This window comes from Chanos chanos, chromosome 4 (assembly GCF_902362185.1).
Source record: "Chanos chanos chromosome 4, fChaCha1.1, whole genome shotgun sequence".
NCBI lineage: Eukaryota > Metazoa > Chordata > Actinopteri > Gonorynchiformes > Chanidae > Chanos > Chanos chanos.
In genome coordinates, this window is record NC_044498.1 from 43,589,859 (window position 1) to 43,603,535 (window position 13,677).

Genomic DNA, 13,677 nt, shown 5'->3' on the forward strand with positions numbered 1-13,677 from the left:
GAACACTCTGCATCCATGAAGAGAGAGGTGAGCTACACACATTCCTACCTCAGATAATGTCTCACTGTAGTGCTTACACACAATTAAGACAGGATCCAATATGAAAAAGCCTTTCGTGCTCACAGTTTTAGCCTATTGCAGTGACAGGAGGGGCTTTGTCAAGCCGTAACGCTTCGGTTTTCGGTCACCGTTTTTGTTTTTCTTGTGCACGTTAGGTGTAAATCTCAGACTTAAAACAATCAGTCAGTGTTTATGTACTCAACAGCTTTCTCCAAGATTACATCCACACTTTGCTAAGTGCTTATGTCAACAGCTTTGAAAAAGTGTCGCTTAAATTCATGACAGAATGCAGAGTGTGTCAAGATTGCTGTGTGACTACTTTGCTGCATTTTGGAGTTTGCTTTTACAGTTGTAAATTGCCAGGTCCTTAAGAATTTGTCAGCTTTAGTTCCATTTGGCTGTTACATGCTGCAAAGGTCTCCTGAGTGGTTATTATAATGGAAAAACATCATGCCCATTTGCTTAGATTGACTTGGATTTAGCTAATGTCGGTAGAAAGTATTGCCGCAGAGTACCTGGCTGTCAAGCATTGACAGATTATGTTTAGAAACCTGACGTAATCTAGCTCAACGGTTCTTAACGTCGCTCAAATGAGCCTTAAGGAAAGTCGCTTAACTGTAGGCTAATCCCGAAACAAAAAAACCTTGCTGGTATGACGACTAATTCTTTCCTAATTTAATAACTCTCTTCATCTTTCTCTCTCTCTCTCTCTCTCTACAGGACAGTTCTGTGGTAAGTCTTTTTTTTTCTTCCTCCAGTCCTACTGCCAGCGTATTGAGACAGTTTCGCATCTAAACTGATGATCCAGTCCAATGATTTCTCTTCTATAATCTCCTCAGAAGCCTTTCACAAGAAAATAATTCATTTCTCTCCCACCTTCATTACCTCCGTAACACACATTACAACACACACACACACACACGCATGTCCCCTTTGAGTATATATTGTTAAGAAGAAGGACTTGAGCTAGACCCTTTATAGAAAGTGTTTTCCCAAGAGGCTGTTCACAGAGATGGAAGCATAACTCTCTCTCTGTGTGTGTGTGTGTGTGTGTGTGTCATGGACAGTCCGCAGAGCTGCAGCAGAAGCTACGTGTCTTAGAGGAGCAGCTAAGCGCCGAGATGCAGGCCAAGGACGAGCTGGAGCACAAGTGCCGAACCGCCACTGCCCGTCTGGACAAGATCTCAAAAGAACTGGACGAAGAGGTGAGGAGGAAGATGTGTGTGTGTGTTTGTGTTTGTATGTATGTGTGTGTGTGTGTGTGTACATAGTGAGTGAAAGTGAGAGTGCTGCTGGGGGGGGCTGGTGTTGAGCAGGTAGGGATATTGTAAGAGTGTTAGAGCTCTGTCAGAGCTGTGTCTGTGCGTTGCAGATGAGCAGCAGGAAGGCACTGGAGTCGTCTCTAAGGCAGCTGGAGAGAGAGAAAGCCCTGCTGCAGCACAAGAGTGTAGAAAGCCACCGGAAGGCAGAGAATGAAGCAGACAAAAAGCGCTACTTGGAGAATGAGGGTAAAATCACACACACACACACACAGACTAACTAAAGAAAACACACTGTGCACACGCATTTTGTTCCATGCCTTCATCCTGTCAGGACCCTTCTCACTATCCTATTCTGCTCTTTCACAGTCAACAGCTTGAGAGACCAGCTGGATGAGATGAAGAAAAAAAACCAAAACTCCCATATCTCCAACGAAAAGAACATTCAACTGCAGAGACAGGTGTGAGCGTGTGCATGTATGACTGTGTTCTTCACAAACCGCCAAATGTTAAGAACAAAAAAAAAAAAAAACCCGGCACCCCTATAGTTAGTCTCATATAACTCACATCTCATCAGTCTCTCTTTCAATACGTTTTCTCTGCAATTTTCCTTCCTTCCTCCTTTCTTTCTCCCTCTCTCTCTCTCTATCTCTCGTCCCCCTTCCTATGCCAGCTGGATGAGGCAAACGCCTTGCTGCGGGCGGAGTCGGAGGCTGCCACGAGGTTGCGGAAAGCGCAGACGGAGAGCTCAAAGCAAACGCAGCAGCTGGAGGGTACTGTGCGGGAGCTGCAGGACAAGTGCTGCCTGCTGGAGAATGGCAAGCTCAAACTGGAGAAAGACTTCATCAGTCTGCAAGCGGCCCTGGACGCCGAGAAACGCGACCGCAGCCAGGGCTCCGAGACCATCTCGGACCTGCAGGGTACGCGTGGGGGTCACGGGCGTTGGAGGGTCTCTGAGCGCACTCTGAGTTCGTTATGAAGATTTCATAAAACTAGGCTCAGCTGATGCAACACTTCCATGAATGCCACCGCTTAAAAATGGGATAAAGCGATAACTGCACGTTTTAAAGCATCTGATACGACAGCACACGCTTACAGTGGAGGAAAGCCGCAGATGCAGTGACTGTACTCGATAAAATAGATGATCATTCTCCTTATATTGGGTTTCATTTATCCGCAGTTCTATCAGTGAATCTGATGCATTTAAGCCATTACTTCAGGCTTCATCATACACTATCATGTAACTTGTTTTCACAAGCAAAGTGTCTTTAGCTGAAGACCTCTCTTCTACATCCTTTTCAAGATATCAAAGAAAGAAAGAAATATTGAAGTGTTACCCAGTCTGAGTGTGTGGGACCAGGGTTATGGGTATGAATGGGCATATAGATGACTGGGTGGGTTTGTAGCTGTGGGTTTCAAATGAGCAGCTATTTTATAGCAATTACGTGAGTGTTTATGACTATGAATGGGTCTCTGTGGAAGTAAATGGGGGGTTCCTTTAGATTCACAAGAATATTTTCTCTCTCTCTCTCTCTCTCTCTCTCTAGCGCGTATCTCTGGGCTGGAAGGTGAGGTGAAGGAGGCAAGACTGGCTCTGTCCAAAGCCGAGACTGAGAAGAGACAGCTACAGGAGAAACTCACTGACCTGGAGAAGGTAAACATCTCTCTTTTTCATATCTCCCCTCTTTTTATTCCCCTCATCTACTCAGTTTCAACACTAGCATTCTGAATGCTGCCACAACCCCAAGTCACTGAAAAAGATGACCTGTAACCCAAATCCATTTCAAGGATAAGTGAGTAAAGAAGAGGACACTTTAGTCATATAAATCGTTATCATTTAAAAAAATCACACTGAGAATTATTATTATTATCATTATTATTATTCTCTGCGTTATATAGGCCTTTGTCTCTAACCTCAATAACTGTAATGCCTCTTGAGGTTTTTCTTCAATCAAGACACCTTCTACCATTTGGTGCCCTTGCTGGTGACATCTCCCTCAACCTTTTCCCATCTCTTTATTTTTTCTGTCCAATAGGAGAAGAGCAATAAGGAGATTGACATGACATATAAGCTCAAAGTGCTTCAGCAAGGGCTGGAGCAGGAGGAAGCAGCACACAAAGCCACCAAAGCCCGCCTAGCCGACAAGAACAAGATCAGCGAGTCCATTGAGGGAGCCAAGTCTGAGGCCATGAAGGGTAAGGAGTAATGCACTGTAGGGACGCTTTTACAGATTTGAGATATGGTGTGTTGTGTCGTTGTAAGATCATAGAGACTCACTGTGTATCCAGCCTTTCGTGGTGTAAGGGTGAGAGGCTAGAGTTTTTGCCATTAAGATGAAAGTAAGTAATCTTAATGCGTTCAGTGGATTATATGCAAGGGAGAACTACGAATTAGAAGCTTTTGGAGGTTTTATTTTTAGGGATTAGAATTTTGGTTAAATGGTTTTGCTTTAAAAACACTGGCTTTCAATCCAGGCTAATCGTCAAGTCCTCGACTGGCTGTAAACAAAAATATGAAATGCCTAGCCGTCTCAAAAAGAACGAAATCACTCCTTCAGATAATGTCGTAGAAACTCAGTAAAATACTGAAGAACAGGAGTGCTGGAGTTCACCTCTCTCTGTCTCTCTCTCTCTCTCTCTCCGTCTCCTTGCAGAGTTGGAGCAGAAGCTGCAGGAGGAGAGAGCATCTAAGATGCGGGTGGAGAATAAGCTGTTGGAGCTGGAGAAGCAGAGCTCCATGCTGGACTGTGACTACAAACAGGCACTGCAGAAGCTTGAGGAAGTGCGTCGGCACAAGGACAGGCTCACTGAGGAGGTACGTTTGTCTGATAAACGAGCGTCTGTGTCAAAAAAAGAATGAAGACCCTTGAAGTCTGGATAGTTCAGACAGAAAGAAAAAGAACAGCAGAGACGGAGACTAAACACTGGAGAGGCAGAGAGGAAACATTAGATTTGACAGTGGTATCCGACTGTTTTTTTTTTTTTTTTTTTTTATATCGATAATTTATACTGATAATTTGATTGTGTTATTCACAAAATCGCACTTCCCGTCCAATAACTCTCTGTCTCTGTAGTCGGTTACCATTTCCAGCATCCACTATTTATTCCGTGTTTGAGTTTCTCTGATCTGTTCTCCCTTCTTGCTTCCTCCCACTCCTCTTTCAGGTGAAAAACCTAACTCTGAAGATTGAGCAGGAGATACAGAAACGCACTCTGACGCAGAACGACCTGAAGGCTCAGAGCCAGCAGCTCAACTCCCTGCGCACATCAGAGAAGCAACTCAAACAGGAGACCAACCACCTGCTGGACATCAAACGCAGTCTGGAGAAGCAGAACCAGGAGTTACGCAAGTATGTCTACAGAGCTGTCCAAGCTTTACCTTTAGAACATGCATAAAAGGTCTTACAAAGTGTAAAAACCTACTTTGTAGAAGCATATTCTACTCACAAATTGTGTATTCAACATAGCGGTGCATTCGCTATGGCGACCTCTTTGGTAGATCCATCTCACTATAACAGAGTATAACAATAGTTTGAGCAACGTAATGCTATTTTTACTTTAACCATCCCATGCCGTTTTTTGTTCACCATCGTAACAGCTGCACATATTTTGCCCAGCGTGTGCATTACATGTTTACCTTCATGGCTGGCATATTGAATTATGAACTTATTAGAACTTATGAACTGAGAACCGTGCAGAACAGCATGCCTGTAGTGAGATGCCTCACTATGGGCATATGTGTGTGATCAACGTCTGTTGGATCTCTCGGGTGATGCTGGAATGCGAGAGTTTGTCGGGACCATTTTACATATATGTATGTGTGTGTGTGTGCGTGTGTGTGTGTGTGTTCATAGGGAGCGACAGGAATCAGATGGGCAAATGAAGGAACTGCAGGATCAGCTGGAGGCTGAACAGTATTTTTCAGTAAGTCCTCATCTGTTATCGTTATCAGAGGGAGATTAATTATATTACCATACACTGAGTCACGCAGTTTTCCCCCGAGGAACCAAAAATGAATAAAACTTGGACGCATCTCAATGCAAAGTGAAGGGAAATTCCCCTGTATATTCGACACTGCCCATTAGTAGGCTCCTCAGAATTGAATTCCAGGAAGAGCACAGGACATCGCCTTCGCCTTAAAATCTCCAAAATATGTATAAAGGTGTTTTTCTTTTCCTAAAATCAATCATGAGTTTGTGTGTGTGTGTGTGTGTGTGTGTGTGTGTGTGTTGCAGACACTGTATAAAACTCAGGTGCGGGAGCTGAAGGAGGAGTGTGAGGAGAGGAATAAGCTTTACAAGGAGATGCAGCAGAATCTACAGGAACTGCAGGAGGAGAGGTGTGCACCATGTTCACGCAGCCAAGTCCTGACTTCACTCAGATACTACACTCCATTATAGCACTCTATAGCACTATTCATTTATTACACCGAGCAGATTCAGATATGTTCATTCATTTCGTTGTAACATGGTGCAGCGTCGCCTTGACATTGTGATTATCATAGCGTCGTTGAATTCGATTCATTTTTCCTAAATTCTCAAGCACAGAAAAAAAAAAAAGGTATTCCTTGCTGACAGAACGTTTTTTTTTTTTCTATTTCCTATCGCTTCACTTTAATGATAAATGGGTCATTAAAAGCCTGCTATTTCCTGCGCTGTGCTCTGTTGTGACTCAGTTTTACATGTCTAAATCTCATTCGTTTTTTCATCTGTCAATTTTTTTCCTCCGTTTAGGGACTCGTTGGCAGCCCAGCTAGAGATTACGCTGACAAAGGCAGACTCGGAGCAGCTGGCGCGTTCCATCGCTGAGGAGCAGTATTCTGACCTTGAGAAAGAGAAGATTATGAAGGAGCTGGAGATCAAGGAGATGATGGCTAGACACCGGCAGGAGCTCAGCGAGAAAGACACCACCATCAGCTCAGTGAGTAAAGAGGGGGGAAGAGAGCACAGAAAGGGTGGATTTGAGAGTGAGAGAAATGAGAGAGAGAGAGAGAGAGAGTGCAGAGATCTCGCTGGTCTCAAGTTAGTTGTAAAGGCTTTGTGTAGTCTCAACACGGTTGTCTTTCATCCCAAACAGTTAGAGGAGGCTAATCGCACCTTGACGAGTGACGTGGCCAACCTGGCGAATGAGAAGGAGGAGCTGAACAACAAATTGAGGGAGATTCAGGAAGGTAAGACACTCTGAAATGAGTATTACACAAAGCTAACATTTCAGTTTGTTCAAGAACATGAGCCAGAAGTCAGGAATGCAGTAGGAATTTGCTTAGCATGTTGTCCTACTTTTGGTTTTTGGCTCAAGTCCTCTTGCTAACTGAAAAAAAAAAAACAAAAAAAAAACTTGCTCATCATGGATACAACTCTGGTCTGAGAAGGCCTTTGTTCCAAACCATGTTTCTTAGTTAAACTTAACATGAAGACACCTGCTCTGAATATAGATGATGTTTATTATTGTGTGAAATGTTGGTAGACAATGTTCATTTTTCTACCAATGTGTTTGTTTTTTGGTTGGTTTTTTGTTTTGTTTTTTTATGATCTTTAGACTCTTTTTTTTTAATTTGTATCATTTTTTTTAATTAGACCTACACAGGTTGAAAGAAGATGAGCAGCAGCTGGCTCAGATGAAGTTTAGCTTTGAGAAGCAGCTGCAGTCTGAGCGAACTCTCAAAACTCAGGTACAGTAGTTCGAGCACCAGCAGACAGATATATCATGCATTTCATTCACACACACCTCTCCGCTGTGTTTATATGCAACTGTTCCCAATGATGTATGGAATATTGCTAATGTTGCCTTTTTTTTGTCAAGACTTTAGAGGAGGAGAGTTGTGCACCGTGATCACACAACTGACTCCCAGCTTCACTCAGATATATTCTATAGCGCTATTCATTTATTAGTGCTATAGGAGCAGATTCAAATAAGTTCATTCATTTTGTTGTAACACAGTGCAGCATCAGCTTCATGTAGTGATTATCATAGTGTTGTTGAATTCGATTCATTTTTTCCTCAAGCACAGAAAAGGAAGGTACTCTTTGCTGTCTTATACATTTGTAAGAGGCTGACAAGTTGCTAAACAGCTAAAAAAAAAACCCACATAAATTAAAGTTTGAGTATTGATTGTTTTGTGCATGAATGGTTTAGGCGGTAAACAAGCTCGCTGAGATCATGAATAGGAGGGAAGTACGTGGCGGTGGAAGTCGCCGTGGCAACGACACAGATGTTCGGCGGAAAGAGAAAGAGAACAGGAGGCTGCAGCTGGAACTCCGCTCAGAGAAAGAGAAACTCAATAGCACCATCATCAAATACCAGAAAGAGATCAACGAAATGCAGGCGGTTAGTACTGCCCTAAACCACTGCCACCACCACACATGCCCCCTTCACCAGCTCTAATATCACATATCAGACAGGGATCAGACAGGCATCAATGGCATGTTACCCACTTCACCCAAACGGATATAAATGCTTCTGCATACTTGGCACACAGATTTTTTTTTTTTTTTCCTTTAGCTATTCCCAAACTCAATTTACTGTGTTACCATCATAAATCACACTTTGAACCTCCGTTACCCTCTTAACTATAATTCTAAATGTATTCTTATTGACTGTCATTGACAACATATATGTGTGTGTGTGTGTGTGTGTGTGTGTGTGTGTACAGCAACTAGCGGATGAGTCTCAGGTGCGCATCGAGCTGCAGATGGCATTGGACAGTAAAGACAGTGACATTGAGCAGTTACGCGGCCTCCTCAACTCCCTCAACGTCCATTCACTGGACTCCACCAGCATCGGCAGCGGCCCTGACTTTGACAGTGACGACCCTCATCTAGGTACAACACAAGTTTTCAGTTCTGTCTTTTCTTTCACATCTTTTTCAGTTCTGCTGTACTTTTGTGTTTTTAATGTTTTCGTTATACAGTTAACAGTATGCTTTGAAGTAGTCATATTAGCATAATGCGTTTATTTGCCAAGCATACCGAACTGTCTCTCTGTGCTTTACATTTGTTTTTTTTGTTTTTTGTTGTTGTTGTTTTTTTTTTTTTTCTTCTCATTTTATCAGAGATCTGTTACTTCTTCACCTTTCTCCCCCCGTTTCCATCCTTTCTCATACCTTTCTTCCTTTGGGGCTTTCTCCTTTCTTCTGAGACCTATCTGTCTACACTCTCCCTTCTTTGCATCAGCAAACTGCTCCACTTTGACCTTTGACCTGAACCTTTCCACCCCACTTCTCCTGGTAACTTTGTGTCACAGGTGACCTGCATGGTGTGAAGAGCATGACCCTTGTTCTTCTTTGTAAATTTACATTGCAGTTCTGTCACTCTCCTGAGCTTGGATTAATACTTTGCACTTACTGGTAATAAGTATTTGTACCATTAAATACTTTGAGACCAGGTCACTCATAAAGATGATATCGGTTTTGTTAGTTCAAATCAAGTCGGAAGCTTGGTGTTCTAACTAAGCTTAAATCAGTAAAGATAATTATACTGTAGTAGTCGTATGCCAACCGTGCTACTGGTTTTCGCATGTGCTGACAACAGCTATGTTTTTTAGTATACATCAAACAATCTTTTTTTTCTCTTTTTTTTTTTCAAGGCACTTATTATTCAGGTGGATGATGCAGTCTTTAGCACAGTTTTCCACTCTCAAGAAAATTTCCCCTCAGAGTTGATTTTGTATGTGAACTTGATGTTTCTGACTGGTGCTGAGGTACTGAACCTTATTATTTGCATTCTCAGAGACCAGGCTAGAGGGCTGGCTGTCTCTACCAGTGCGGAATAACACCAAACGCTTTGGATGGGAGAAAAAGGTGTCCTTTATTTAAAAAAAAAAAAAAAATCTGTTAGACAATGTGAAGTTACAAACTATTGTACAGGTATGGCACTAAATGTCCATTTTCTCTGGTCTTCTCCCCTGCAGTATGTTGTGGTTAGCAGTAAGAAGATTTTGTTCTACAACAGTGAACAGGACAAAGAACTGTCCAATCCATACATGGTGCTGGATATAGAGTGAGTAGCAAATACTCACACAAATGAAATCAAACTCTGGCACATATGTAATCATATGTTCGTTCATCTCTGCCATACTTCAATGTCTTTGTGTGTGTGTTTGCCTCTCTCTCTCTCTCTCTCTCCCTCTCTCTCTCTCTCTCTCTCTCTCTCTCTCGCGAAACAGTAAACTCTTTCATGTGCGATCAGTCACCCAAACTGATGTATACCGGGCTGATGCCAAGGAGATTCCCAGGATATTCCAGGTAAAGAGAGGAAAACACCGTCCCACATCTTGAATTTTCTCTTACTAATGGTGATTTCGTGAACGTTTCAACCACATCATCAGCTGCCTGTTTGTTCATCTCGTGCCCTACGATTGCTTCCTCCTGCTCAGATCCTGTATGCCAATGAAGGAGAGAGTAAAAAGGAGCAGGAGTTGGAGCCCTTGCCTGCAGGAGAGAAATCCAGCTACATCTGCCATAAAGGTCATGAGTTTATTCCCACCCTCTACCACTTTCCCACCAACTGTGAGGCCTGCACCAAACCTCTGTGGAACATGTTCAAGCCGCCTCCTGCCCTGGAGTGTCGCCGCTGTCATATCAAATGCCACAAAGACCATATGGACAAGAAGGAAGAGGTCATTGCTCCCTGCAGAGGTAGGCTAGTGCTAAATGATACCAATAAGAGTCAGGATGTAAGAGCGTTTGTATTTGTATATGTATGTTGTCTGTGTGTAAAAATACATACATATGTATGTATGTATGTAGTCTGAAAATATAATAGTATCTCAAAGGAGATGTTAGGCCTGTATTTGTGGCGCTTAGAAGTGTGAGTAAACAAGTCAAAAAAAATATCTTTAAGAAGCGTCGCTTCAACAGTTTCTGGGAGTAATTGAAAAATAGGTAACTGGGTTTTGTAATGCGCGCTTCGCAACTAGACATTCGCATATGTCGGACAGACAGGATGCTGCGTGTTTACCCTCCTTATGTCCCCGTTTTCACACTCTAGTCAATTACGACGTGTCCACGGCGAAGAACCTGTTGCTGCTAGCTGCCTCTCAGGAGGAACAGCAGAAGTGGGTGAGCCGACTCATCAAGAAGATCCCCAAAAAGCCTCCTGCCCCAGAACCGCAACACCGCTCCTCACCTCGTGCACCCGTCAGAGTGCAGCCCAGCCAGTCCATGAGGAGGCCTAGCCGACAGCTGCCCCCCAGCAAACCCAGGTGAGAGACGGGCATGGAAAATGCCTACAGGTCTGATACTCATGTTCATGCCAATTCTTCATTCTCCCTCCTTTTTCCATTAAAAAAAAAAAAAAAAAAAAAGCGCTAGGAACAAGGCTGTGTTTCATGCCGGCTGGTATTCCAGGTATTCGAGCCTTGTCGCTGCGTTACATTATGCCCAGTGACTTCAGCTCGTTTTTTTTAACCAAGAAAAACATCTTGAAACATCAAGAGCTCCATTTTTGGTGGTTGCAAAGAAGCATTGCACACAGCAAAAGGATGATGTAATGTAAACTAAAGCTAAAAATATTTTATGTTGTAGCTTCTCTTTTTTGTTAAAAGAGAATCCAGCAATAATTTAAATTGGTAGCGTGCAAGACACGCTACAGGTGATGCCCAGTTCCTTTCTTCAGTGCTGTTCCAGACACTGGTTATTCTGCGTACTTTCTAATGAGAAACTGAGATACAGCTGAGCCTAACCCTTAACTAACGGGCTTACACTCACAAGCACCTCTAGCCTGGCAACCATATCCATCTCATGTCTTAATCATTTTTCTCTTATGTCTCTCACTAGTCAGTTAAATACATCCAAAGCAGCTATTAAGACATGACATGGATTAGAAGCTGCTTTATGAATGAGAGCACTGCTATGTATGACACGCAGGGCAGCACACGTATCTCAGGAGCCCAAGGAGCCTCCAGAGAAGTCCATCCACATCTGCCACAAGGGTCATGAGTTTATCCCCACTCTCTACCACTTTCCCACCAACTGTGAGGCCTGCACCAAACCTCTGTGGAACATGTTCAAGCCGCCAGTAGCGCTGGAGTGTCGACGTTGCCAAATCAAATGCCACAAAGACCATATGGACAAGAAAGAGGAGGTCCTTAAGCCATGCACTACAGGCAGATTTACTCCTCAGTTCACACCTGGCTGAAATCTTCTGGGCAATGCAAACGCTTCTTAAGGGCACAGGGAACAGGGCAGCTCTCAAAATGAGTTGGCGTAATCTAGGTCTGGATTTTGAAGTTGGGATCATTTGAGATGTCATAAGATATATGCATGGAGAGCATTAGTCCTGTCAGACAAAGTTCCCTGAGATTGGATGGGAGTTATGACGATACTGTATATTAGTTCAGTTACTGATTATTTTGCACTTAAAAACCATGGAGAAATACATCTATAATTGCACTAGAGTGACTCTACTATGTCAGGCTTGGAATGCTTGCCAAGTATTGTGTCATAAGTTAAAACCCTAAATAAGACCTTCAAAAACCTCTAGAGTGAACTGGCACACTGAAAGTCTCTTTCGTCCCTTACCAAGCTGTTATGTGTGATAAAAAACTCTAATGAACCTTATGCTCTCCCCTGAAGGTCATCAAAAATATCAGTTATTTGATACTTGAGTTGTGAAAGGCCTATAATGTATTTAAAAAAAAAACACACACCTTCTAGTGCAGGGGCTGTTTTTAAGCTGCTGCTTGCCTCCCACTGGATCGTATCAGAGATGATTTTTTTTCCTCCTGTTTGGCCTGGAAGCCTCCTCCTCCTTCTTCTCTCTCAGCTTATCTTCCTCTCTGTGCAGCAGGTGGCTGGATGTGGCTCTGCAGGACTGGCACTGGGCTCTGGATGATGTGGATAATGTTGATTATGATGATGGGTTTGATTTCTGAGGAGTTTGTTGGATGATATCAGGGTAATGCAGCTTGAATAATGCAAGTTGGTGTGCAGTGGTATTTGGTTGCCTTGACATCAGACGCTAGCATGTCCGTCTGTTTTGTTTCGTTTTTTTTTTTTCAGGCAGTTTGACACCTGATTGAATGAATCAGCTCTTTTTAATGCAACCTGAGATCAGGATCTTCATCCCTGACTAAAATTTGTGATGTGATTTTCTGAAAATTGGAATAACTAAGATGGGGTCTGTCTTTTTCCAAGCAAAACGGATAATCTCAAGCAAATACAAGGTGCTAGATATTCACATTTTGCCCATGGTTCTGTGCATAATTAGTTTCAGAACCTGTATATTAAAGGAACCTCCTGATCCATTGGCCAAAGGTATTCAAGCGGTAGTCAAGAATGAAGCGAACTTGATTTGTATAAAGTGTCCCATGTCAATAAAACAGAGTTCTTTTCCTGATCTCAGTTGTGAAAAAGACGCTACGTCTGTGGGTGGTTAGGCCGTATCTGGCCAAGCTGGAACAATTTTTCCCATTTGCTGCTCTTTGCTTCTTTGACCTTTTGACTTTCCCCACTTTTGCTCCAGTCCTCTCAGCTCAGATGACCCAAAGATGAGACGGGAAGACTCCAGCAATGGCCATCTCAACAGATCATGATTTTTTTTTGTTGTTGTTGTTGTTGTCGTTGTTATTATTTTTGTATTTGTTTGAAAATGTTTTTGTATGCTTATTGAGTCCACTTTTTTTATCTACAACCAGACCAGTATCTTATGTTAAAATATAGAACTAAAGAAGAATGTGTAACATAACAGTATTGTAATTTGTAGTAATTAGTTCATTTTGCAATAAATGTTTGTGATCTATAGCCCTGATGTGGAGTGGTGTGGTTCTGAAAGTTTTGGAATGCATGCTGTGTGGTTTGAGCCGTGTTATGCAGATAACTGTGGATCCATAACAAGGTTCTGCCTCTAACCATTACAAACAGGGAGCAGAATTGGTAAAGCTGGTCTTGCTCTACATTTAGGTAACCATATAAACCAGCGTAATGTTACATGCTAATTGATGGTGTCTGTCTGGATAGGTTTGTTGGGTCGTTGGGATAACGTTTCAGTTGTGGTAAAACTAACTATCCCTTTCTCTCTGTCTTTCCCATCCTTTCTTTTTCTCTAGTTAACCTCACTGTGGGGATGTGGTGAAACTACATGGTGGTTCTGTGTTTCCTTCTTCCACACCAACAAAAGACTTTTGTCACTAAGTTTTACAAAAATTTGGCTAATCCAAAAAAAGACACCAAGTACTTGTTACTGAAACATCTTTTAGAAGGATCTTTGTTGCTCTTCTGAGCTCACAAAATATTTACTTCCACTAGGAGAACTCTACCAAAAGTCTTCAACAAACTGCAAGACATTCTCTCCAAACCACAGATCCAGTATCATTTCAAGCCTTCTTCTGTAAACCGATTCAGAACATGGATGGGTGTGAA

The 13,677-nt window shown here is 42.6% G+C and overlaps 1 protein-coding gene across 1 annotated transcript in view; it reads left to right on the top strand.

Moving 5' to 3' along the window:
• The window catches only part of rock2a (rho-associated, coiled-coil containing protein kinase 2a), a 37,268-nt gene that overhangs the window by 22,882 nt on the left and 709 nt on the right, over positions 1–13,677 (top strand). Inside the window, exons 10-30 of the mRNA XM_030771893.1 lie at positions 1,058–1,265; positions 1,433–1,568; positions 1,689–1,780; positions 1,993–2,239; positions 2,867–2,973; positions 3,356–3,515; positions 3,974–4,134; positions 4,485–4,669; positions 5,174–5,243; positions 5,555–5,658; positions 6,053–6,239; positions 6,396–6,489; positions 6,896–6,990; positions 7,455–7,646; positions 7,972–8,140; positions 9,047–9,117; positions 9,228–9,316; positions 9,483–9,561; positions 9,693–9,954; positions 10,307–10,520; positions 13,365–13,677. The exon at positions 13,365–13,677 is cut by the window's right edge and continues 709 nt beyond it. Of these exons, the coding sequence (XP_030627753.1) occupies positions 1,058–1,265; positions 1,433–1,568; positions 1,689–1,780; positions 1,993–2,239; positions 2,867–2,973; positions 3,356–3,515; positions 3,974–4,134; positions 4,485–4,669; positions 5,174–5,243; positions 5,555–5,658; positions 6,053–6,239; positions 6,396–6,489; positions 6,896–6,990; positions 7,455–7,646; positions 7,972–8,140; positions 9,047–9,117; positions 9,228–9,316; positions 9,483–9,561; positions 9,693–9,954; positions 10,307–10,520; positions 13,365–13,368 (2,926 nt within the window). The 3' untranslated portion in view covers positions 13,369–13,677. The remainder of the gene's footprint in view (positions 1–1,057; positions 1,266–1,432; positions 1,569–1,688; positions 1,781–1,992; positions 2,240–2,866; positions 2,974–3,355; positions 3,516–3,973; positions 4,135–4,484; positions 4,670–5,173; positions 5,244–5,554; positions 5,659–6,052; positions 6,240–6,395; positions 6,490–6,895; positions 6,991–7,454; positions 7,647–7,971; positions 8,141–9,046; positions 9,118–9,227; positions 9,317–9,482; positions 9,562–9,692; positions 9,955–10,306; positions 10,521–13,364) is intronic.